The 25,474-nt window shown below is 50.4% G+C and overlaps 1 protein-coding gene across 1 annotated transcript; it reads right to left on the reverse strand.

Moving 5' to 3' along the window:
• Window positions 1-13,459: 13,459 nt before the first annotated feature.
• LOC123456377 (uncharacterized protein C5orf49-like) lies at window positions 13,460-25,334 on the reverse strand. Its single transcript, XM_045139383.1, has 2 exons — window positions 25,196-25,334; window positions 13,460-13,881 (listed from the first exon to the last, which is right to left on the reverse strand). The coding sequence occupies exons 1-2, from the start codon at window positions 25,268-25,270 to the stop codon at window positions 13,702-13,704; spliced, it is 255 nt and encodes an 84-aa protein (XP_044995318.1). The 5' UTR covers window positions 25,271-25,334; the 3' UTR covers window positions 13,460-13,701.
• Between the last annotated feature and the right edge of the window lie 140 nt (window positions 25,335-25,474).

Here is a 25,474-nt window from a genome sequence, read left to right on the forward strand (position 1 = left end):
CCTCCAGGGGGCGCTAATGCCCAAATCCCCATCAGCTGGGAAGCTAGCATTCAGACCACCTAAGTTAATGGAGGACACCTGAATCAAACCACCACAGCATGTGAACAGTCACGTGTAGGTTCAGTGCTGGGAACATGACAGTCACGTGTAGGGGCAGTGCAGGCCACGTGACAGTCACGTGTAGGGTCGGTGCAGGTCACGTGATAGGCACATGTAGGGGAATTCCTGGGCACATAACAGTCACGTGTCGGGTCAGTGCAGGCCACGTGATAGTCAGTGCATGGGTGGTGCTGGTCACGTGACAGTCACGAGAAGGGGCGGTGTTGGGCACGTAAAAGTCACGTGTAGGGTCGGAGCAGGGTACGTGACACTCACGTGTAGGGTCCAAGCAGGGCACGTGAAAGTCACGTGTAGGGGCGGGGCAGTGCACTTGACAGTCACGTGTTGGTTCGGTGCAGGGCATGTGACCGTCACCTCTAGGGTTGGAGAAGAGCATGTGTTTCAGTTAGTTTGCATTTCTTGTAGAAATCACACAACCAAGAGCAGTTTGTGGAGAAAACCAGGTTTATTTTTGCTTACAACCTTGAGAGGGAAGCACTGTGATGCCAGGGAAAAACGGCGAAGTGGGGCTGGATAGATGGCTTAGCTGTAAAGCACTTGCCTGTGGAGCCTAAGGATCCCAGCTTGAGTCCCAATTTCCCAGGACCCACGTTAGCCAGATGCACAAGGGGCCGCACGCGTCTGGAATTCATTTGCAGTGGCTGGACGCCCTGATGAGCCCATTCTCACTTTCTCCCTATCTGATCTTTCTATCTCTCTGTCACTCTCAAATAACTAAAAATATACAAAAAATATTCTTAAAAATGGTGACAGGGGCAGATCGTGGACATTACCTCCTCCTAACATCAGGTGGACAATAAGAACAGGGGAATGTTCAAAACACTGGCAAGGGGAAACTGACTGGCTTTAAACCACATAATCCGCCCCCAACAATACACCACCTCCAGGGGGCGCTAATGCCCAAATCCCCATCAGCTGGGAAGCTAGCATTCAGACCCCCAAAGTTAATGGAGGACACCTGAATCAAACCACCACAGCATGTGTCAGTCACGTGTAGGGTCGGAGCAGGGCACGTGAAAGTCACGTGTAGGGGCGGTGCAGGTCACGTGATAGTCACGTGTAGGCGCGGTGTGGGGAAGGTGATCTTCAGGTGTAGCATCAGAGCAGGGCACGTGACAGTTACGTGTAGGGTCCGAGCAGGGCACGTGACAGTCACGTGTAGGGTCCGAGCAGGGCACGTGACAGTCACGTGTAGTGTCGGTGCAGGGCACGTGACCGTCACCTCTAGGGTTGGAGCAGAGCATGTGTTTCAGGCACATGGCATTTCTTTTAGAAATCAACCAAACAAGAGCAGTTTTTGGAGAAAACCAGTTTTATTTTTCATTACATCCTTGAGAGGGAAGCACTGTGATGCCAGGGAAAACCTGTGACGTGGGGCTGGATACATGGCTTAGCTGTAAAGCATTTGCCTGTAGAGTCTATGGATCCCAGTTTGAGTCCCAGTTTCCCAGGACCCACGTTAGCCAGATTTACAAGGGGCGCCCGTGTCAGGAGTTCCTTTGCAGTGGCTGGAAGCCCTGATGAGCCCATTCTCACTTTCCCCCTATCTGCTTTTTTGTATCCCTCTGTCACTCTCAAATATGTAAAAATGTATCAAAAATATTTTGAAACTGGCGACATGGAGATGGTGGACATTACACCCTCCGAACATCAGGTGGACAATAAGAACAGGGGAATGTGCAAAACACTGACAAGGGGAAACTGACTGTCTTTAAACCCCATAAACCGCCCCCTACAATACACCACCTGCAGGGGGCGCTGATGCCCAAATCCCCATCAGCTGGGAAGCTAGCATTCAGACCACCTAAGTTAATGGAGGACACCTGCATCAAACCACCACAGCATGTGTCTGTCACGTGTAAGTTCGGTGCTGGGAACATGACACTCACGTGTAGCGGCAGTGCAGGCCACGTGACAGTCACGTGTAGGGTCGGTGCAGGTCACGTGATAGCACATGTAGGGGAATTCCTGGGCACATAACAGTCACGTGTCGGGTCAGTGCAGGCCACGTGACAGTCAGTGCATGGGTGGTGCAGGTCACGTGACAGTCACGAGTAGGGGCGGTGTGGGGCACGTGAAAGTCACATGTAGGGTCGGAGCAGGGCACATGACAGTCACGTGTACAGTCCGAGCAGGGCACGTGAAAGTCATGTGTAGGGGCGGGGCAGGGCACGTGACAGTCACGTGTTGGTTCGGTGCAGTGCATGTGACTGTCACCTCTAGGGTTAGAGAAGAGCATGTGTTTCAGTCAGTTTGCATTTCTTGTAGAAATCACCCAACGAAGAGCAGTTTGTGGAGAAAACCAGGTTTATTTTTGCTTACAACCTTGAGAGGGAAGCACTGTGATGCCAGGGAAAAATGGCGACGTGGGGCTGGATAGATGGCTTAGCTGTAAAGCATTTGCCTGTGGATCCTAAGGATCCCACTTTGAGTCCCAATTTCCAAGGACCCACGATAGCCAGATGCACAAAGGGGCGCACGCGTCTGGAATTCGATTGTAGTGGCTGGAAGCCCTGAGGAGCCCATTCTCTCTTTCTCCTATCTGATCTTTCTATCTCTCTGTCACTCTCAAATAACTAAAAATGTACAAAAAATATTTTTAAAAATGGCGACAGGTGTAGATGGTGGACATTACCCCGTCCTAACATCAGGTGGACAGTAAGAACAGGGAAATGTTCAATACACTGGCAAGGGGAAACTCGCTGGCTTTAAACCACATCATCCGCCCCCAACAATTCACCACTTCCAGGGGGCGCTAATGCCCAAATCCCCATCAGCTGGGAAGCTAGCATTCAGACCACCAAAGTTAATGGAGGACACCTGAATCAAACCACCACAGCATGTGTCAGTCACGTGTAGGGTCGGTGCAGAGCACGTGACAGTCACGTGTAGCGTTTTTGCGTGGCACGTGACAGTCACCTGTTGGGTCGGTGCGGGAATATGACAGACAAGCAGAGGGTCGGTGCGGGGCACGTGATAGTCACGCGTGGGGTCGGTGCGGGGCTAGAGACAGTCACGTGTAGGGGCAGTGCAGGGCACGTGACAATCACGTGTAGGGTCGCTGCAGGGCACATGACAGTCACCTCTAGGGTTGGAGCAGAGCATGTGTTTCAGGCACATGGCATTTCTTTTAGAAATTAACCAAACAAGAGTAGTTTGTGGAGAAAACCAGTTTTATTTTTCCTTACATCCTTGAGAGGGAAGCACTGTGATGCCAGGGAAAACCTGCGACGTGGTGCTGGATAGATGGCTTAGCTGTAAAGCATTTGCCTGTAGAGTCTAAGGATCCCAGTTTGGATCCCTGTTTCCCAGGACTCACGTTAGCCAGATGCACACGGGGCGCCCGTGTCTGGAGTTCGTTTGCAGTGGCTGGAAGCCCTGATGAGCCCATTCTCACTTTCTCCCTATCTGCCTCTTTGTATCCCTCTGTCACTCTCAAATATGTAAAAATGCATCAAAAATATTTTGAAACTGGAGACATGGAGATGGTGGACATTACACCCTCCTAACATCAGGTGGACAATAAGAACAGGGGAATGTTCAAAACACTGGCAAGGGGAAACTGACTGGCTTTAAACCACATAATCTCCCCCAACAATACACCACCTCCAGGGGGCGCTAATGTCCAAATCCCCATCAGCTGGGAAGCTAGCATGCAGACCACCAAAATTAATGGAGGACACCTGAATCAAACCACCACAGCATGTGTCAGTCATGTGTAGGGTCAGAGCAGGGCACGAGAAAGTCACGTGTAGGGGCGGGGAGGGCACGTGACAGTCACGTGTAGGGGCAGGGCAGGGCATGTGACAGTCACGTGTCGGGTCAGTGCAGGTCACGTGACAGTCACGTGTAGGATTCGTGCAATACACGTGCCAGTCACGTGTAGGGTCGGTGCAGGACACGTGACAGTCACGTGTAGGGGCAGTGCAGGGCACGTGACAGTCACGTGTAGGGTTCGTGCAATACACGTGCCAGTCACGTGTAGGGTCGGTGCAGGACACGTGACAGTCACGTGTAGGGGCAGTGCAGGGCACGTGACAGTCACGTGTAAGGTCGATGCAGGGCACCTGACAGTCACGTGTAAGGTCCATGCAGGGCACCTGACAGTCACGTGTAGGGGCAGTACAGGGCACGTGACAGTCACGTGTAGGGTCTGTGCAGGGCACCTGACAGTCATGTGTAGGGTCTGTGCACGGCACGTGACAGTCACGTGTAGGGTCGGTGCAGGGCACATGACAGTCACCTCGGGTTGGAGAAGAGCATGTGTTTCATTCACTTTGCATTTCTTGTAGAAATCACCCAAACAAGAGCAGTTTGTGGAGAAAAACAAGTTTAGTTTTGCTTACAGCCTTGATGAATTTCAGTGAAGGCAGGGAAAAACGGCGACGTGGGGCTGGATAGATGGCTTAGCTGTAAAGCATTTGCCTGTAGAGTCTAAGGTTCCCAGTTTGAGTCCCTGTTTCCCAGGACCCATGTTACCCAGATACACAAGGGGGGCCTGTGTCTGGAGTTCGTTTACAGTGGCTGGAAGCCCTGATGAGCCCATTCTCACTTTCTCCCTATCTGCCTCTTTGTATCCCTCTGTCACTCTCAAATACGTAAAAATGTATCAAAGATATTTTGAAACTGGTGACATGGAGATGGTGGACATTACACCCTCCTAACATCAGGTGGACAATACGAACAGGGGAATGTTCAAAACACTGGCAAGGGGAAACTGACTGTCTTTAAACCCCATAACCCGCCCTCAGCAATACACCACCTCAAGGGGGCGCTAATGCCCAAATCCCCATCAGCTGGGAAGCTAGCATGCAGACCACCAAAGTTAATGGAGGACACCTGAATCAAACCACCACAGCATGTGTCAGTCACGTGTAGGTTTGGAGCAGGGCATGTGAAAGTCACGTGTAGGGGCGGGGCAGGGCACGTGACAGTCACATGAAGGTTTGGGGCAGGGATCATGACAGTCACGTGTAGGGTTGATGCAGGTCACGTGACAGTCACGTGTAGGGTCCGTGCAATACACGTACCAGTCTCGTGAAAGGTCCTTGCAGGACACATGAGGGTCACGTGTAGGGGCAGTGCAGGGCATGTGACAGTCACATGTAAGGTCTGTGCAGGGCACGTGACAGTCACCACTAGGGTTGGAGCAGAGCATGTGTTTCAGTCACATGGCATTTCTTGTAGAAATCACCCAAACAAGAGCAGTTGGTGAGGAAACCAGTTTTATATTTCCTTACATCCTCTAGAGGGAAGCACTGTGATGCCAGGGAAAAATGTCGACGTGGGGCTGGATAGATGGCTTAGCTGTAATGCATTTGCCTGTAGAATCTAAGGATCCCAGTTTGAGTCCCTGTTTCCCAGGACCCACGTTAGCCAGATGCACAAGGGGCTCCCGTGTCTGGAGTTCGTTTTCAGTGGCTGCAAGCCCTGATGAGCCCATTCTCACTTTCTCCCTATCTGCCTCTTTGTATCCCTCTGTCACTCTCAAATTTTTAAAAATGTATGAAAAATATTTTGACATGGAGATGGTGGACATTACACCCTCCTGACATCAGGTGGACAATAAGAAGAGGGGAATGTTCCCAACACTGGCAAGGGGAAACGGAAACTGACTGTCTTTAAACCCCATAAACCGCCCCAACAATACACCACCTCCAGGGGGCGCTAATGCCCAAATCCCCATCAGCTGGGAAGCTAGCATTCAGACCACCTAAGTTAATGGAGGACACCTGAATCAAACCACCACAGCATGTGTCAGTCACGTGTAGGGTCGGAGCAGGGCACGTGAAAGTCAAGTGTAGGGGTGGGGCAGGGCACGTGACAGTCACGTGTAAGGGCGGTGCAGGCCACGGACAGTCACATGTAGGGGTTGTGCTGGTCACGTGACAGTTCCGGGTAGGGAAGGCGCAGGGCACGTGATAGTCACATGTAGGGGCGGTGCAGGGCACTTGACAGTCACGTGTTGGTTCGGTGCAGGGCTTGTGACCGTCACCTGTAGGGTTGAAGAAGAGCATGTGTTTCAGTAAGTTTGTATTTCTTGTAGAAATCTCCCAACCAAGAGCAGTTTGTGGAGAAAACCAGGTTTATTTTTGCTTACAACCTTGAGAGGGAAGCACTGTGATGCCAGGGAAAAACGGCGATGTGGGACTGGATAGATGGCTTAGCTGTAAAGCACTTGCCTGTGGAGCCTAAGGATCCCCCTTTGAGTCCGTGTTTCCCAGGACCCACGTTAGCCAGATGCACAAGGGGAAAGATCAAAACACTGGCAAGGGGAAACTGACTGGCTTTAAACCACATAATCCGCATCCAACAATACACCACCTCCAGGGGGCGCTGATGCCCAAATCCCCATCAGCTGGGAAGCTAGCATTCAGACCACCTAAGTTAATGGAGGACACCTGAATCAAACCACCACAGCATGTGTCAGTCACGTGTAGGGTTGGAGAAGGGCATGTGAATGTCACGTGTAGGGGCTGGGCAGGCCACGTGACAGTCACGTGTAGTGTTGTTGCAGGTCACGTGACAGTCATGTGTAGGGTACGTACAATACACGTGCCAGTCACGTGTAGGGTCAGTTCAGGGCACGTGACCGTCACCTCTAGGCCTGGAGAAGAGCATGTGTTGCAGTGAGTTTGCATTTCTTGTAGAAGTCACCCACCCAAGAGCAGTTTGTGGAGAAAAACAAGTTTACTTTTGCTTACAGCTTTGCTGAATCTCAGTGAAGGCAGGGAAAAACGGCGACGTGGGGCTGGATTGATGGCTTAGCTGTAAAGCACTTGCCTTTGGAGCCTAAGGATCCCAGTTTGAGTCCCAATTTCCCAGGAGCCACGTTAACCAGATGCACAAGGGGCGCACGTGTCTGGAGTTTGTTTGCAGTGGCTGGAAGCCCTGATGAGCCCATTCTCACTTTCTCCCTATCTACCTCTTTGTATCCCTCTGTCACTCTCAAATATATAAAAATGTACAAAAAATATTTTGAAACTGGTGACATGGAGATGGTGGACATTACACCCTCCTAACATCAGGTGGAGAGTAACAACAGGGGAATGTTCCAAACACTGGCAAGGGGAAACTGACAGGACTTAACACCCATAACCAGCCCCCCAAAATACACACCTTCATGGAGACATTAATTCCCAAATCCCTATCAGCAGGTAATATAGCATTCAGACCACCTAAGTTAATGGAGGACACCTGAATCAAACTACCACAGCATGTGACAGTCACGTGTAGGGTCGGTGCAGAGCACGTGACAGTCACGTGAAGGGTTGGTGCAGGGAACATGACAGTCATGTGTAGGGGCAGTGCAGCCCACGTGACAGTCACGTGTATAGATGTCATGGGCCCCTCTGCTTGTAATAGTACCGAATTTTCTGCCCCAGTGTCCACCATAAAAGTTATTTTCTTCCCCTCCACATCAAAGGTTAGCCTGGGTTCAGGGAGGGGAACTGAGCCCTGTCCCCCTCAGTCACTGTCTTCTTTACTGGCTGCCAGGATATTAGTACGTTGTTTATTTTTGGGACAATCTCGGACCCAATGTCCTTCCTCCTTACAGTATGCACATTGATTCTTTCTTACCTTAGATTTTGTTCCTTTATTGTCTCCCTTCCAATGGGGTCTCCTCATGCAAGTGGTGTCCTGGGTGGTGAGATTTCCAGTGGCAGCCAGAATTTCCTTAAGATCTTGACGATGCTTGGTCTGTTGTAGTTCTAAGATCTTAGTTAAATTTCTTTCCTGTCTCCTTTCTCGTTTAATTTCTTTTTCCTCTATGCTTTCTCTTTTATCAAAGACCTTTTCCGCCACTGCTACTAAGTCCCTAATATTTTTCTCTCCTAACCTTTCTAATGACTGTAACTTTTTCTTAATATCAGGGGCGGCCTGATTAATAAAAGCAAACATGACAGTGGTAGCCGCTTCCCCTGACTCAGGCTCATATGGAGTGTATCTGCGGAAGGCTTCTTGGAGTCTTTCTAGGTAAGCGGCTGGACTCTCATCTGGTCCCTGTCTGACATCATATACCTTGGACATATTGGCAGGCTTTCTTGCTGCTGCCCTGAGACCCGCTAACAGAGTCCGGCGATAGATCAGGAGTCTCTCCCTACCTTGTGCCGTATTGTAGTCCCAGGTGGGGCGGGTAGTCGGGAAACTGCCATTTATTATGGCAGGGTCGGTGGTGGGATCTCCTGTAGGCCCTGGAACGAGTTTGCGGGCACTTTCAGTGATCCTGCCTCGCTCCTCAGTGGTGAACAAAACCTGTCAGGAGCTGCTGACAATCATCTCAGGTGGGCTGGTGGGTAAAGAGCACAGTTTCTAACAGATTAGTCAGTCCCCTAGGATTCTCAGAGAAGGGAGCATTCTGAGAATGCCAGTTGTACAGGTCACTGGTGGCAAAAGGCCAATAGTGAAAGGGCTGATTCCCATCCGCATCAATGGGTCCAGCAGGGCGGAGCGGTAGAGCCACTGTCTGGTCAGGGACTTGAGGGGTAGCTGCCCTCCGGCTCAGTGTAGCCTGAGCTGGTCCCTGTGGATTTGGAGGCAGGCTGGCTGGGGCTGGGGCCTCTAATGGAGGTTGGGGAGGATTAGGGTTGGGAGGAGGTACATAGGGGGGAGGGAAGATGTCGATTTCCTCGTTTCCTCCTGTGAGGATGGGGGCCGTCACCTCTGCAGTGGGTTTGGTATCTCTTTTAGGGGAGTCGGCCAACACCTGTGAAGAAAGGGGTAGGGGAGGAAGGAAGGGCTTTATCCAAGGAAGAGATTCTTCTATCAAATTTCTCCAGGTCGCAATATAAGGAATTTGGTCAGGGTGTCCACTCCTAGGACGAAAAACAATTTTTTCAACTTCTAATATGGTATTCAGGTGAAAAGTTCCCTCTGCTGGCCATCCTACATTAAAGGTGGGCCACTCAGAGGTACAGAGCATGATCCATTTGCCTTTCTTAACAGCTATTCCGTTCTCTCGGGCGACACTTTTGACATCCTTCCAGTGTGCCAGACAGAGTCCTAGAGGAGAAGAAGGTGTCTGTCCCATGTTATAAACTTCCAGGGAAAAGCGTCCGTAGGATCAGGGTGAACGTAACACACAGACATACAAGTACAACACAAACACAGAGGGCCCAATAGAGAGTTATGTGCACTTTAGAGCTAAATTCAAATCCGTGATGGCCAAACGAGTCTGTGTCCTTAAGAGACAGCTCAACAATACCAAACACGATATAAATGGGAGCTGGTCTCCCTAAATCCGTGATGGCCAAACGAGTCTCTGTCCTTAAGGGACGGCTCAACAATACCAAACACGGTACTAATGGGAGCTGGTCTCCTCAGTAGGTTGGCTCTGTCCTCCAGGACAGGGTCCCTACTCAAATGAGGGGGCAAGACGTCTCAAGCCTCCTCCAGGTCTGCCCTTACAGTGCGTCCACCAGGGACATAAGACCTGTCCAAAATTACAGGACTACAAATGCCATGAATGCGGCTTGCCAGCAAACTGAAAGTAAAAGGGAAGAAAAAGAAAAGGAAAAGGAGCGCTCAGTTACTCACCCGGCCGGTCAGAGAAGAAACTTTCGGGGTCTTGGGTTCGTTGGTGGTCTCTAGGGATCCCGGGTGAGCCCCCAAGATGTTGTGCCACGACCCCTGACCAGGAGCCAAGACCCCCGGTCACCCAGGAGTCACCTAGAGGACCGCCACAGAAGCCGAGACACTCGAATGTAAAAGCAACAGGTTTCTCTTAATGTCAAGCTTAAGCAGGGACTCAATCCACACAGACCGACGCAGCAGGAGTGGGAGAGAGCCCCGACCTTCTAAAAGTAGGGGTTTATAAAGGAAAAGAGTGGGAAGGGGGCAAAAGGGTTATATCACATAGCATCTTTTAAAATGATTGGTTCCAAGAAGGCGCGCGTGGGAACATTTCTAGTTGCTCATCTCTGGTCAGCAGACTGCTTGCAGATCCTATATTTTGCAAGGGGCCAGAGGCCCCCAGAGCTAAGTATTTCTGGAATGTCCTGTTGAGCAAGCGAGCATGAGTTTCAGAAGCAAAGGTCTGCACTTTAATCAGTTAGTTCCTTATCTGAGCCGAGCCCGGGATCCTCCTTTGTTCACAATTGTTTGTCCTACAATGGCAGTGTCATTGTTTAATTAGTTACGTGTTATTTCTTTCTGGTCTCTCACTAGCAGCAGCAGCAGCACAGAAAGTGCTAGAAGCCGCACACGGGAGCAGAGGTCTGGCCCACCAGCCTACTTGCGCTAACAAGGTCCCCAGGGGATTCAGGTTACCTGCGCAGTTTTGAGACCCTTTACAGTTTATAAGTGAGGAGACTGGAGCAGAGAAGCCAAGGGTCTCGTTCCAAGTCTGACAGCTACTCAGTGGAAACTGCTTCAAGAAATCTAAGGCAGTCACTCCTGATCAAAGCCCTGATCTCTGTCTGAGCAATGGGAAACCTCCCCGTGAGCAAAACATGGAAATCGGAGGGTTTGTGGAGAGCTGTGTGTCTCCGTGTAATCAAGGAAAAATCCCTTCAAAGCTCTCATTCACCTTTCAGCCTGTAGGAAGCCTCTCTTGTGTGTGTGTGTGTGGAGGGGGTGAAGCCTTGAGTGCAGTGTCCTGATACTCCAGTGCCTTCATGTGTCAGTTCGGAGATGGCTGAGATGTGTCCTCACTCATTATGGTTTTTCTTCCTTAACTCCGTGGGCTTCCCGAAGGCATCAATCACTGTGCTTCCAAAGGACCCAGGTTTGATTCCCCAGGACCCACGTTAGCCATATGCACAAGAGGATGCACTCGTCTGGAGTTCATTTGCAGTGGCTGGAGCCCTTGGAGCACCCATTCTTTCTCTCCCTCTTTCTCTCTCACAAGTAAATTAATTAATTAAATTTAAAAAAATAGAATGCCTTCTCTTCAGCACAGTGACTCTAAGAGACATTTATTGATTGATTTTAAATGTAAATGGTGGGAGTCCAACAGAAATTCGTTTCATTTTCCTTCAGTGTCTAATACATGAGAGATTTTTTTTTTGAAAACTTGACCAATCCCATACCTTGTTTTATAAAATTAATCAGTATGTTTGTCATGGTGGTAGACATCTATAGGCCCAGCACTTAGGAGATGCAGGCAGGAGAATCAGCCATTCAAGGCTAGCCCTGACTGTACAGTGAGTTCAAGTCCAGCCTGAGACCTAGGAGACCTTGCCAAAAAAAAAAAAAAAAAAAGAATCTAGGAGCTGGAGCGATGTTTCCATGGTTAATAGGCACTTGCTTGCAAAGCCTAACAGCCCGGGTTTAATTCCCCAAAACCCAGGTAAAGCAGATGCACAAAGTGGCACATGCATCTGGATTCGTTGGCAGTGGCAGGAGGCCCTGTCCTGCCCATACTGTCTTAATGCCTCTTTTTTCTGTCCCTCAAATAAGTAACTAAAAATATTTTAAGGGCTGGAGGGATGGCTTAGCAGTTAAGGCATTTTCCTGCAAAGGCAAAGAACCCAGGTTTGATTCCCTGGGACCCACGTAAGACAGATGCACAAGGTAGTACATGTGTCTGGAGTTCATTTATAGCAGCTGAAGGCACTAGAGTGTCATATATTCTCCCTCTCTCTCTCTCTCTCTCTCTCTCTCTCACTCTCCTTCTCACTCTCAACTAACTAAATAAATATTTTAGCCAGGCGTGGTGGTGCACGCCTTTAATTCCAGCACTTGGGAGGCAGAGGTAAAAGGATTGCCGTGAGTTCGAAGCCACTCTGAGACTTCATAGTGAATTCCAGGTCAGCCTGTGCCACAGTGAGACCCTACCTCAAAAATAAAATTTTTTTTCAACATGAAGTATATGGAAATAATTTAGATATTAACTTATTGCATTCACTTATAGTTTTTAATCTATTAATGCATAAAGAGTAATTTATACAAATATCTTTAATCCAAAAATACTTTAAGTATTTTTCTTTCTCTTTTTTTTTCCAAGGTAGGGTCTCACTCTGGTCCAGGCTGACCTGGAATTCACTATAGTCTCAGGGTGGCCTTGAACTCATGGCAATCTTCCAACCTCTGCCTCCCGAGTACAGGGATTAAAGATGTGCGCCTTTAAGTATTTTTCTAATATAAATATGGAATAATGTCCCCCAGAGCACCTCTACTGAAAAACAATTTTGAAAAATAAATACTTAGGAATAACTCAGCCTTGAAATTGCCAACAATTCAGTATCAAACATCCTTAGAGAATCCTTCTTGCAAATCTAAAACAATAAAACCAGTGATTGTGGGAGCATGCTGGAAATTAATCAGATCTCCTTAACGGCTAATCTGAGGAAAATCCAAGCACAGCAGATGAGAGATGATTTCTTCCAAAGGATCCATTCATTAAAAATACAGCAGATGGGCTGGAGAGATGGCTTAGCAATTAAGGCGCCTGCCTGCAAAAGCCAAAGGGCCCAGGTTCAATTCCCCAGGACCCACGTGATACAGATGCACAAAGGGGTGCGTGTGTCTGGAGTTGGTTTGCAGTGGCTGAAGGCACTGGTGCACCTGTTCCCTCTCTCTCTCTCTCCCTCTCTCTTTCTCCCTCCCTCCCTCTCTCTCTCTCTCTCTCTCTTTCTCTCTCTCTCTCTCTCTCTCTCTCTCTCTCTCTCTCTCTCTTTCTCTCCCCTTTCTCTCAAATAAATATATTTTTTAAAAATATAACAGATACCTTCATCCTTGAGTGAGTATCAAATCGGCTTGCAAAGAAACATTTCCAGCTTAGTTTTGGAAGCAGCTTCCTAAAGTGGGAAGTGTCTAGAATGACAGTCCTAGGCTGGTGGTGCAGCTTGGTGGTACAGTGGACACAGCCCTGACTTCCGTCCTCTGCAGCACAAACTATAAAGACAGTCGTCACTACAGTCCCTTGGGGGTTGGGTGCTGTGTATTTACATCGCACATGGTTCCCCACAAACTCGTCTGGGTTTGGAAATCCTCCCTTTTGGATGAAACCACACAGGCTCAAATAGATGGAACCACTTGGCCTAAGACCACACAGGAAGATACAGCAGGCACAATTTCCCAGGGGCCTGTTAAGCACCAACGTCCAGCCCCGTATGCCAGGCCTTGAGGAGTGAGAGTGAACCGCCCCATCTTATATGGACTTTGGCTCTCCACTGTGAAAATTCAGTTATCATTGGCTCGGACATCTAGCAAAACAAACCCTGTTTAGACTTCGATTGCGCAAAAAGGCCATTTGATATCTCCATTTGGAGAAAGAAAATCCAAAGGGCTGTTTGTGTTATGGGCAGAGACTTTCTTGAGTGTATAGAGGGGCCTGCACATTGCCCCGTGGCCTTCTCTAAGAGCCTTTGCAAGTAAATCAAGCCAAGCCGCCTGCCAAGGTTGCTTTCCTTTTATTTGGGAGAATACAATGTGTGGGTCAGCATCATTGCATCAGAAACAAGTGCAGGTGAAAATCCCTCCGCTGGGCATGTTTAACGCGGGCAAAGGCGCGGGGCCAGGTCCCTCCCGAGGTCAAGGTGCGTCGCTGCAGCAGGAGGTGAGAAGGGAAGCCAGGCCGGGCCCCGCGCTCCCCCAGCAGCCTCCTTTTCTGGAACGGGCCTGGGCCCCGGGGCCACCTCAGGCTGGAGCAATGTGCCCAAAGCCAGGCTCCTTGATGCTGGGGATGTCATTCTTCCTGTAGAAGTCAGCCTGCACGTGGTTCACACGGCCACAGCCTCGGTTCAAGGGCTCCACGGGCTGATGGATGCGTTTTCCATAGGCAGAGGATGCCAGCACTCCGACAGGCCTTTCCTTTTCCTGGGGAAGATGAAAAGTCCCCTCTAAGAATCCTCAGCATGCATCAGTCCAGCCAAGTCTCCATCAGCCTGGGTCCCACCCAGGGGGGCTCCACACCTGCACCCTGCTCCACCCAAGCTGCTTCTACTGAAAGGGGGGTCTTCTCCAAGTGTGGCTGGCCCCAGCCCCTCGGAACCTTCTCATGTCCTCAAGGCTCAGAGGAGAAGCAAGTCACGACCTGACCGCAGTCTTTATTCCTTCTCGGCCATCTCTCTGCCCGGGCTCTGGGAGTACACACACCTCTATCAGCCTTTCTTCCCCAGCACCCAGAGGAGCTCTCTCCACTTCCAGTCCCCTGTGCCCTATTGTCTCTGCTCCCTGACCCACCGCGCTTCTGCCAAGGGAGCTTCAGACCTAAATCTCCAGCTACCACCAAACATCTGTGCTGAGCTCTCCTCTCCCTGGGGAAGAAAAAAAACAAAAAAAACAAAAAAACAACCTTTCCATTGTCTTGTAAGGGGTTTTCTTCTGTACCTGTCACCCATCGCTACCTAGAATTAGGTTGTTTTTTTCTGTCCTCTCTCTTTCCCCTTCCCTCCCCTCCCCTCTCTCCCTGAAGGTCAGCTCTAAAAGGAAGGACAGGAGTTTGTGTCCTCGCACGCTCTTGCACTTCCTCGCACTTCCTCGCACACCCTCGCACTTCCTCCCACACCCTCGCACGCTCTTGCACTTCCTCGCACGCCCTCGCACGCTCTTGCACTTCCTCGCACTTCCTCGCACACCCTCGCACTTCCTCCCACACCCTCGCACGCCCTCGCACGCTCTTGCACTTCCTCGCACTTCCTCGCACACCCTCGCACGCTCTTGCACTTCCTCGCACGTACTCGCACACCCTCGCACTTCCTCGCACACCCTCGCACGCCCTCGCACTCTCTTACACTTCCTCGCACTTCCTCGCACACCCTCGCACTTCCTCGCACACCCTCGCACTTCCTCGCACGCCCTCGCACGCTCTTGCACTTCCTCGCACACCCTCGCACGCCATCGCACGCTCTTGCACTTCCTCGCACTTCCTCGCACGCCCTCGCACGCTCTTGCACTTCCTCGCACTTCCTCGCACTTCCTCGCACTTCCTCGCACACTCTTGCACTTCCTCGCACGCCTTCGCACGCTCTTGCACTTCCTCGCACTTCCTCGCACTTCCTCGCACACCCTCGCACTTCCTCGCACACCCTCGCACGCTCTTACACGCACTTCCTCGCACTTCCTCGCACGCCCTCGCACGCTCTTGCACGCCCTCGCACGCTCTTGCACTTCCTCGCACTTCCTCGCACACTCTTGCACTTCCTCGCACGCCCTCGCACGCTCTTGCACTTCCTCGCACTTCCTCGCACACCCTCGCACTTCCTCGCACGCCCTCGCACGCTCTTGCACTTCCTCGCACACCCTCGCACGCCCTCGCACGCTCTTGCACTTCCTCGCACTTCCTCGCACACTCTTGCACTTCCTCGCACGCCCTCGCACGCTAGGACCCATGTTAGCCAGATGCACAAGGGGGCACACGTGTCTGGAGTTCGTTTGCAGAGGCTGGAGGCCCTGATGAGCCCATTCTCTCTCCCGATCTGCCTCTTTCTATCTCTCTGTCAGTCTCAAATAAATAAAAATGTACAAAACACATTTTTAAAAATGGCCACATGGGCCGATGGTGGACATTACCCCCTCCTAACATCAGGTGAACAATAGCAACAGGGGAATTTGTCAAACACTGGCAAGGGGAAACTGACTGGCTATAACACCCGTAAGCCCACCCCCAACATTACACTCCTTCAAGGAGACATTAATTCCCAAATCCCCATCAGCTGGGAAGCTAGCATTCAGACCACCTAAGTTAGTGGAGGACACCTGAATCAAACCACCACAGCATGTGACAGTCACGTGTAGGGTTGGTGCCGAGCACGTGACAGTCACGTGTAGGGTCGGTGCACGGCACAGACAGTCACGTGTAGGGGTGGTGCTGAGCATGTGTTGCAGTCAGTTTGCATTTCCTGTAGAAATCACCCAACCAAGAGCAGTTTGCAGAGAAAAAGAGATTTATTTTTGCTTACAGCCTTGAGAGGGAAGCTCCGTGATGCCAGGGAAAAACGGCGACGTGGGGCTGGAGAGATGACTTCGCGGTAAAGCACTTGCCTGTGAAGCCTAAGGATCCCAGGTTGAGGCTCAGTTCCCCAGGACCCACGTTAGCCAGATGCACAAGGGGGCGCACACATCTGGAGTTCGTTTGCACTGGCTGGAGGCCTTGGCATGCCCATTCTCTCTCACTCTCTATCTTCCTCTTTCTCTCTATCGCTCTCAAATAAATAAAAAATAAACAACAACAACAAAAAGTATGTACTGTGCTGGGGAAATGGTTTAGCAGTTAAGTCATTTGCCTGTGGAGCTTGAGGTCCACAGTTCGATTCCCCCTGGACCCATGTAAGCCAGATGCACCCAAGGGTTGCATGGGTTGGAGCTCGTGTGCGGTGGCTGGAGGCCCTGGTGTGCCCATTATCCATTTCTACCTCTTTCTCTCTCTCTAATCAATAAGTAAACTAAAAAATACACTTTTAAAAAAGGATGTGTGACTTGTGTAGTGTTTCCTTGAAAGGAACCATGGCCCTTCACTCTCTCCCCTTTTGTTTCCCAAGCACCACGAGGCAAACAGACCTTCTCCAAAGGCGTCTGCCATGAGGAGCCACCTCACGGCGAGGCGGAAGTCCGAATCAGCTTTTCTGAGAACTCTGCTGCACACAGGCCCGCTATCGCTACTCCGCGGCTATGATCCCAATGTCTGTTCCCCATCTCCAAATTCATAGGTCGAGATCCTGAACCCCATGAGTATTGCGTCAGGAGTGAACCCCCTTGGAAATTCTCACATCATGACAGGGCAGCCCTTATGTAAAAGAGCCTTACCTTCATTTAAAAAAAAAAAAAAAAGGGAGTCCGAGCGCTGGGTAGATTGCTCAGTGGATAAAGCACTGGTCACTGAATCATGACGGCCCTAGTTTAATTCCCAGATCCTACATTAAAACCCAGAGGCTGTGCAGGGCTTTTGTGATCCAAGCATGCTGATGGCAAGATGAGCAGAGAGGCTTTCCTAGATGTCAACAAGTGAGAGTGAGAGCAGAGAGCACGCGAGACCCCAACTCAAAGGAGAGAGAGGGGCAGACTAAGACAGCTCGCAGCTTAGGCCATGTTAACCTAGTGTGTCATTTAGTTTTCTGCCGCTGTGACAATTTGCCTGACTCAAATCAACTTAGAGGAGGGAAGATTTCTTGTGACTCATGGTTGCCACGGATTCGGTCCATGGTCCCTGAGCCTCATTGTAAGGTAGCTCCTAAGCTCAAGGCAGCCTGAGACTACAGAGTGAATTCCAGGTAGGCCTGGGCTACTGTGAGACTCAACTTCAAAAAAAGAATAAAATAATAATAATAAGGCCGCAAAATTCACTTGAATCTTGCAGCTGGATAAAAACTAGTTCATGGGCCGAAGAGATAGCTTAGCGATTAAACGCTTGCCTGTGAAGCCTAAGGACCCTGGTTCGAGGCTCCGTTCCCCAGGACCCACGTTAGCCAGATGCACAAGTGGGTGCATGCGTCTGGAGTTCGTTTGCAGTGGCTGGAGGCCCTGGCGGGCCCATTCTCCCTCTCTCTCTGCCTCTTACTCTCTCTGTCACTCTCAAATAAATAAATAAAAACAACAAACAAAAAGAATTAATTTTAAAAAGTTCATGTGATCTAATCTTGAGGAGGGCACTGGTACCACCTGCACCAGCTGGTCAGCAGGGTGCGGAAACGTCTTCTATTCTGGTTGCTCTAAGACTACTTAGATGTTCCTCTTTGTCTTGTGTCATTTTCTTATGACACGAAAGATTTCGCGCTGGCATCTGCGGCTCTGTCTTGACTCATTGCTGTGACCAAATATCTGACAGGAGGCAGCCTAGGGAAGGAAAAGGTTTATTCTGGCCTACAGTTCCAGAGGTTACTTTGGTGAGTGGGAAGGCATTGTGACAGCCGCGGGAGGTCAGCTGTCGCTTCAGCCATCAAGAAAAGGAGAGTGGGGGTGAGTGGGGCTGGAAACTCAAGGCCTTCCCGCAGAGACCCACTTCCTCCAGCAAGGTTCCCCTCCTAAAGGTGCGGTAACCTTCCCAAGAGCGCCACCCGCTGGCGATTGGAGGCAGAGCAGACGTCTACATTTTCTTCTGGCATCATTTTCTTTCACAGGATACTAAAGATTTCGGTGGTTGAATCTGTGGAATTTACTGAAATCATGCTGGAAAGAGACGATTCCTCCCAAGTCCACTTTGCATTGACTTGTCTTTTATTCAGTCCCTACATTTTCCGTAAAATGCCGGACAGTAATGTGTCTAAGTGTTCCAAGTTACTTAAGTCTCTAACCAAAACTATTCAGCATAATGTAGCAGCCACAGATGTTAAGAAATGAATAGGTGTGAGGCTACGTTCTAATAAAGCTTTATGCTAGGGCTGGAGAGATGGTTCCGTAGTTAAAGGCGCTTGCTTTCAAAGCCTAATGGCCCAGGTTTACTTAATTCCCTCATGCCCACATAAAGCCAGATGCACAAAGTGGTGTTGAATATGGAGTTTGCAGCAGCGGTGGACCTGGCATTCCCATACTCACTCACACTTTCTTTCTCTGTCTCTCACTCTCAAATAAATAGAAATATACATATATTTTTTCTGGGATGAGATGCCCTGACCAAATGCAGCCTATGCAAGACAAATATTTATTTTGGCTTACTCTCCCAAGGGGAAGCTCCATGATGGCAAGGAAGATGGCATGAGCAGAGGCTGGGCATCACCATCTGCAAGAGGGTGAGCTCACTCGGCACTGGCAAGCTAGGGCTAAGAAATTTCAAGATGCACCCCAGCAACACGCCTGCTCCAGCAAGACTCCGCCTACCAAACTGCCGCCAGCTGGGCAGCAAGCATTCAGGACACGTGCGTTTATGAGGGACACCTGATTCACACCAAGGGCGGCTGCCGAGACCTGGAGAGCCTGTGTGCAGAAAGGGTTGGGCAGACGAGCCGCAGGTGAGAAGGAGAGCATGTACCACCGGACAACAGGGCTCTGAAGAAACACTAGTGCTCAGAGTTAATGCAGGCATTGCTTTTTAAAAAATATTTTTAAAAATTTATTTATTTATTTGAGAAAGAGAATAGGTGAGCCAGGGCCACCAGCCACACTGCAAACAAACTCCAGACACATGTGCCACCTTACGCATCTGGTTTATGACGGCCCTGGTGAATCGAACTGAAATTCTTTGGCTTTGCAGGTAAGCATCTTAACCACTAACCCATCCCTCTAGCCCCAAGGCATTTCTTAATTCTCAAAATCAATTAAAAAAAAAAAGATGGCCGGGAATGGTGTCGCACGCCTTTAATCCCAGCACTCGGGAGACAGAGGTAGGAGGATTGCCCTGAGTTTTAGGTTACCTTGAGACTACATAGTGAATTCCAGGTCAGCCTGGGCTAGAATGAGACCCTACCTTGAAAAACCAAAAAAAGAAAGAAAGAGAGAAAGGGAGGGAGAAAAAGATGACAGGGGTTGGGTGTGGTGGTGCACGCCTTTAACCACAGCACTCAGAAGCAGACGTAGGAGGATCGGAAGCCACCCTGGAGCTACAGAGTTCCAGGTCAGCTTCGACTAGAGTGAGACTTTACCTCAAAAAACAAACAAGCAAAAACTAGTACAGAAAAGAGACACTGCTGGAAAAACAAGAGGCTTTGTCTGAGGTCTTGCTTGTGAATGAGTAATGACAGCCTCAGACAGCAGTGAGGGTAAGTCCACATTCATGAGATCCCATTAGTCTGAGCAATCTAAGAAATGTCTCCAGGCTAAGCTGAAATTTTTCTTGAAGCTATAACCTTTCAAGTTAAATAGATGAGTCTGTAGTTGGGTGGTTGAGGTTTGATAGTTTAAAAGCAGCCTCATGAGAATCCATATCTATAGTCACATAAATGCAATCACTTACTAGCAAATTTCCATAAACACAAGATTTTATCATCACCAAGAACTCCCTACCTGGACATGGAAGCTAAACAAATCCAAGATTTAAAATGGATATTTAAAAGTTCCTCTAATGAGCCATTCCTTTACATAACATTGAAATCTGTGCACTAATGGTTATGACTCATGGGTAGCTAACTTCATGGAATTGTACTTACATGATTAGAGATGTTGGTGATGAAGGCCCACTGGCATGAATGAGTGAACACAATTTTATAATGTAGATTTTTGTCCTGCATATACTTTCTTTACCCCAGTTAATTGTCACTAGGATCTCTTTCCTTGGACTCCCACATCCTCCTAGTCTTTGGGAGCCTTTGTTGCTGTCCAAGCGGTTGACAGGCCTGTTCGTTTTGACCCTTGTGGGAAGGGTAATGCTATGATCTTGAACTTGATGAGGAAGTCCCATGTTATGCATAATCTTGTAAGGCTTAGGGTTCCCAGAGTAGTTATCAATTGATGACCTCCTGGGGGGTTCAGAATGTCATGTCTTCTGTCAGATCCAGAAGTGTGACTCAGGGCTCATTCTTCTGACCAGAAATCAGAGCCATGCGGTTCCAGCCCTTAGTTTTACAGGCTGTTATGAGGGAGAAGTCCGGTCCTAATGTCCTCTCGGCTTCTGCTAATACCTAACTGGTTACCTAACAGTTCCTCATATGTAGACACAGTCTTTTCAGTATTTGGGTTAGCGGCTCACCAGAAGCCAGGCAAATAACTCCATAGTAATCAGGACGTTGTCCAACTATCTACTTTGTTATGGTTAATAAAGAATTGATATTCAAAGGGAAGAGCAGTGAGTGGGCCACATTTGTGCAGAGCCTGTACGTTCGGGGAGCACACTTCCAGACCCACTCCTGAGCCCCTTCCAGGAGACAGGGCTGCTGCACACCACACCTAGAGTGCCCCTCTGCCCCTGAGCTTAGCTGCGGCCAGGAAGGCGACCCTGTTCATCAGACAAGTAAATCAAAATGATAAACTCGTGATAGCTCAGTAGTTAAAAGTGCTTGCAAAGCCTGGTGGCCTGGCTTCAGTGGAGACCCAGTGGAGATGCTGGGACCGCGAGATGGCCGCTGAGGATAGCTGCTGGCCCCGAGGAAGGTTTCCAGAACTGTGAGTCACCTAGCTGGAGGGGGGAAATTAAAACTCCAGAGATTTGTTGCTGGTTAGAATTGTTGGACTTACTTGTCACTGGATAGAGCTGTTGGACTTGGAGCTACAGAGTTTGATGTTTGCCCTGTTTAAGTCATGTATTGCTTGAGTACTTCTTTGCTATGCCCAGTGCCATCTTTTGCAGTGTGAATGTTTATTCTGTGCCATTATGGGTTTTCTGAGGTCATTATTTTGTTATTATGGCTCAGTTAAAAGATCTTGGAGCCGGGCATGGTGGCACATGCCTTTAATCCCAGCACTCGGGATGCAGAGGTAGGAGGATCACTGTGAGTTCAAGGCCACCCTGAGACTACATAGTGAATTCCAGGTCAGCCTGGGCCACAGTGAGACCCTACCTTGACAAATAAAAAAATAAAATAAAAAAAGGATCTTGGACTATGGGAAGTATGAATATCATTGGAATTGATAAAATCTACAGGGACTTTTTTTTTTTTTGCCGAGGTAGGCTCTCACTTTAGCCCAGGCTGACCTGGAATTCACTGTGTCATCTCAGGGTGGCTTCAAACTCACGGTGATCCTCCCACCTCTGCCACCCGAGTGCTGGGATTAAAGGCGCGCACCACCACTCCTGGCTTATGGGGACTTTTACACTTGGATGAATGCATTGCATTTTACATCATGTATGCTTATCAGTTTATGGGGCCTGGGGCGGAATGTGGTGGTTTGATTCAGGTGTCCCCCATAAACTTAGGTGTTCTGAATGCTAGGTTCCCATCAGATGGAGATTTGGGAATTAATGCCTCCTGGAGGCAGTGTATTGTTGGGGGCGGGCTTATGGGTGTTATAGCCAGTGTCCCCTTGCCAGTGTTTGGCACACTCTCCTGTTCTTGTTGTCCACCTGATGTTGGCCAGGGCTGGTGTCCACCCCATGCTCATGCCATCGTTTTCCCCTGCCATCGTGGAACTTCCCGTTGAGCCTATAAGCCAAAATAAACCTCTTTTCCCCTCAAGCTGCTCTTGGTTGGGTGATTTCTACCAGTAATATGAACCTGCCTGCAACACAAAGTGATACATGTGTCTGGAGTTCATTTGCAGTGGTAATTGGCTCTGGTATCTGTCTGTCTGTCTGTCTCTCTCAAATAAGAACAAAATAATAAACTGGTCCTCTCAGACTCATCTCTGAGTGGACCCTGAGAGCTGGGGTGTCTCTCCACTCTGCCCACGTGGCTGAGGCTGGTGATAATGTGTGACTCTGAGCTCCTGTGTTTGCAAGCTCCTGTACAACCCTGCAGCCCGCCTTCTACCTCTGGTACTTTAAAAAATATATATTCTATGTATTTATTTGCAAGCAGAGAGATACAGAGAGGGAGAGAGAGAGGGCGTGCCATGGCCTCCAGCCACTGCAAACAACTCCAGACACATGGGCCACCTTGTGCATCTGGCTTAATGTGGGTACTGGGGAATCGAACCTGGGTCTAAGGCTTTGCCGGCAAGTGCCTTAACCACTGAGACATCTCTCTAGCCCCTCTTGTACTTTACAAAAATTCATAGTTCTTCATAGTATCAAGGTAATATTTAACAGAACCCCTCCAAATATGTTCTCAGTATTTTCATCACATTATATCAAAAAGGAGACTTCCAGTTAAGATGGTAGCATAGAAACCATGCTCAAACAGCCTAGGGGAGAAAAAGCCAGAAAATAAATTATATCAAAAAGGCAAACAAATGTTATATTTTCACAATAAAACAGGAGACTTTGGGGCTGGAGAGATGACTTACTAGTTAAGGCAGTTGCCTGCAAAGCCAAAGGGTCCCTGTTTATATGTAAGCCAGATGCACAAGGTGGCATGCATCTAGGGTTTGTTTGCAGTGGCTGGAGGCCCTGGTGTACCCATTCTCTCTCTCTCTCTTTCTCTATCTCTGCCTCTCTCTCTGTCTCTCAAATAAATTAATAAAATATTTTTTAAAAAACAGGAGACTTATTTTGGCTACATATTTATATTGTACAATAATGTGCATGAATCATAAATAAACTGGTTATTATATACACATCGCATGTTTTTGAGGAAGGGTCTCGCTCTAGCTGAGGCTGACTTGGAATTCACTATGCAGTCTCAGCGTGGCCTCGAACTCACGGCGATCCTCCTACCTCTGCCTCCCGAGGGCTGGGATTAAAGGCATGCACTACCATGCATAGCTAACATTGCCTATTCAAAATGTGGGATTTATTATAAGTCAAAGTAGTTATAAGGAGGAGTTTATTTAGATAGTTAGCTTTTGGGGACAGTCTCACTGTTTAGCCCAGGCTAGCCTCGGGCTCACACACTCCTCCTGCCTCAGCCTCACAAGTCCTAAAATGATAGCAGGACCACACACAAGTGGCCAAACCGTTGTGAATGTAAGTTCACAGGAGAGAAAATGAGACCCACGGTAGCAATGAGGTTAGGACCCTCACTCTAAGCCACTCCTGTTTCAAAGCCCTACAGTCACCGCTAAGGGAGTCAGCAAAGCGGGCTGCAAAGGAAATCGGACAGCAAATGTCCCTTTGCGTCCCTCCGAGTTGCTCAGAGCAGGCGGCGCTCCCGGAGCAGGCGGGGGAAGGCACCAGCACAGAGGGCTCTGCGCCGCGCGGTGCCAGGGCAGCTAGAGCAAGGAATGGGTCCTGCAGAGCCCTGCCAAGGGAGGTCCCAGCCTCCCGCCTGGGCTGGCTCGCAGCATGCCCCACCTCCGCTGCCCTTCTCTCTCCTCTCTGCACACCGTCCCCAGACCACTTCCCCTACCCGGAGCTCAAGGGTCCAGCGTGGCCCCCACTTGATGTGCGCTAAATGCGGCGGTGTGCCCGATCCAGGGTGGCCTCGAACTCACGGCGATCCTCCCACCTCTGCCTCCCCCCGCGTGCTTTGGTACGGATGCCTTATACATATGAATGAATGGCTGGCCTTCCTCCTCCGGGGACACCCGGTTAATCCACACACCCCTCTTTGGGCAACTCAAGCGTGCCGGGGACCGAGCCCTCCTCAAGGTCCCTCTCCAGCGAGGACAGTGCCAAGCAGAGGCTCGCAGCGGATGCACGAGCAGCGCTGACACGAGGGAACGGGCGTCCGCAGGACGGTTTGTGTTGTTGTGTTTTTCGTTTCGGTGTTTGTTTCATCGGCTTCTGGGGCTGCTGCAAAGCGGCGGTCTCAGGCGCTCAGCTCCAAGGTGCCAGCCAGAATCTACCCTCCACCCCGAATCCAGGTTCCCCTCTGCTCTCCCTCCCTCCTTCCTCCTCCTCCTTCCCCTCCTGGCTTTTTTGTTTTCTTTCTTTCCTTTTTTTCTATATCTTTCTCTCTCTCTCTTTTTTCTTTCTCTCTTTTTCTTTCTTTCTCTCTTTTTATTTCTTTCTTTCTCTCCCTTTCTTTTTCTTTCTCTCTCTCTCTTCCTTTCTTTTTCTTTCTCTCTTTCTTTGTTTTTCTTTCTTTCTCTCTCTCCTTCTCTCTGTCTGATGAGCATGGCAGCTGTATTTCCAGCCCCTCCGCTCGCCCGGTCTGAGCCCAGGAGCGCAGTCGCTCAGCACGGCACAGCCCACCCGCCCGAGCAAGGCGCGGATCGCGGCGGGAGCGGATCCCGGGACCCCTGCAGCGCAGCCCCCCGCGCACCGCGAGCCCCGCGCACGCCGCTCCTCGTCCACCCGCCGCGGTCACACTGGCCTGTGGGCTCCCGGCCGTGAGGACCCGGCGAGGACCCCACCCGCCTCCAGATGCCGCCCTGGAGGCGCGTCCTGGGCCCCGCCCACCGCGGAGAGACCCCTCCTCACCACCGAGACCCCTCCTCACCACCGAGACCCCGCCCACTGCTGAGAGCTCTCCTTATCGCTGAGACCCCTCCTCACAGCTGTGACCCCTCCCACTGATGAGACCCCTCCTCACCACCAAGAACCCTCCTCACCACCGAGACCCCCCCCCCGCAGAGACCTCTCCCATCGCCCCTCCCGCCGCTGAGACCTCCCCCTCCTACAGCTCAGATCGCGCCCACCGCTGAGTCCCCGCCCGCCACTGTGACCCCTCCCACCAACAAGACCCCGCCCACCACTGAGAGCCCTCACACCGCCGAGACCCCTCCTCCTCGCTGAGACCCCCTCCTCACCACCGAGACCCCCCGTCACCGCCGAGCGCCCCCTCACCCGGCGCTGGCGGTTGTAGTAGCTGAGCTCCTTGGGTTCGGGGCGATCGGACGGGGCGTAGCCCAGAGTGGACATGGCGGAGATGGGCAGCGGCCGGGGCTTGACCCGCAGCGTGGCCGCGGTGATCTCCTCCTCCTCCTCCTCCTCCTCCTCCTCCTCCTCCTCCTCCTCCTCCTCCTTGTCCCTCGCGTCGCCACCGTCCATAGCCCCCGCCTGAGCCGTGCCCCTTCTCGCTCGCCCAGATGCCCAGGTGCCCAGGCCGAGTCCTCCAGCCGCCGT

The sequence above is a fragment of the Jaculus jaculus genome, chromosome 21 (genome assembly GCF_020740685.1).
Source record: "Jaculus jaculus isolate mJacJac1 chromosome 21, mJacJac1.mat.Y.cur, whole genome shotgun sequence".
Classification (NCBI taxonomy): Eukaryota; Metazoa; Chordata; class Mammalia; order Rodentia; family Dipodidae; genus Jaculus; species Jaculus jaculus.

Bases quoted from the DNA above. Each gene is read 5' to 3' on its own strand.
- LOC123456377 (XM_045139383.1), bottom strand. From the start codon at position 25,270: ATGTCCACTCTGGGCTACGCCCCGTCCGATCGCCCCGAACCCAAGGAG. The intron at 13,882-25,195 runs GTGAGGGGGCGC...CATCTTCCCCAG, and splicing joins ACTACAACCGCCAGCGCCGG to GAAAAGGAAAGGCCTGTCGG.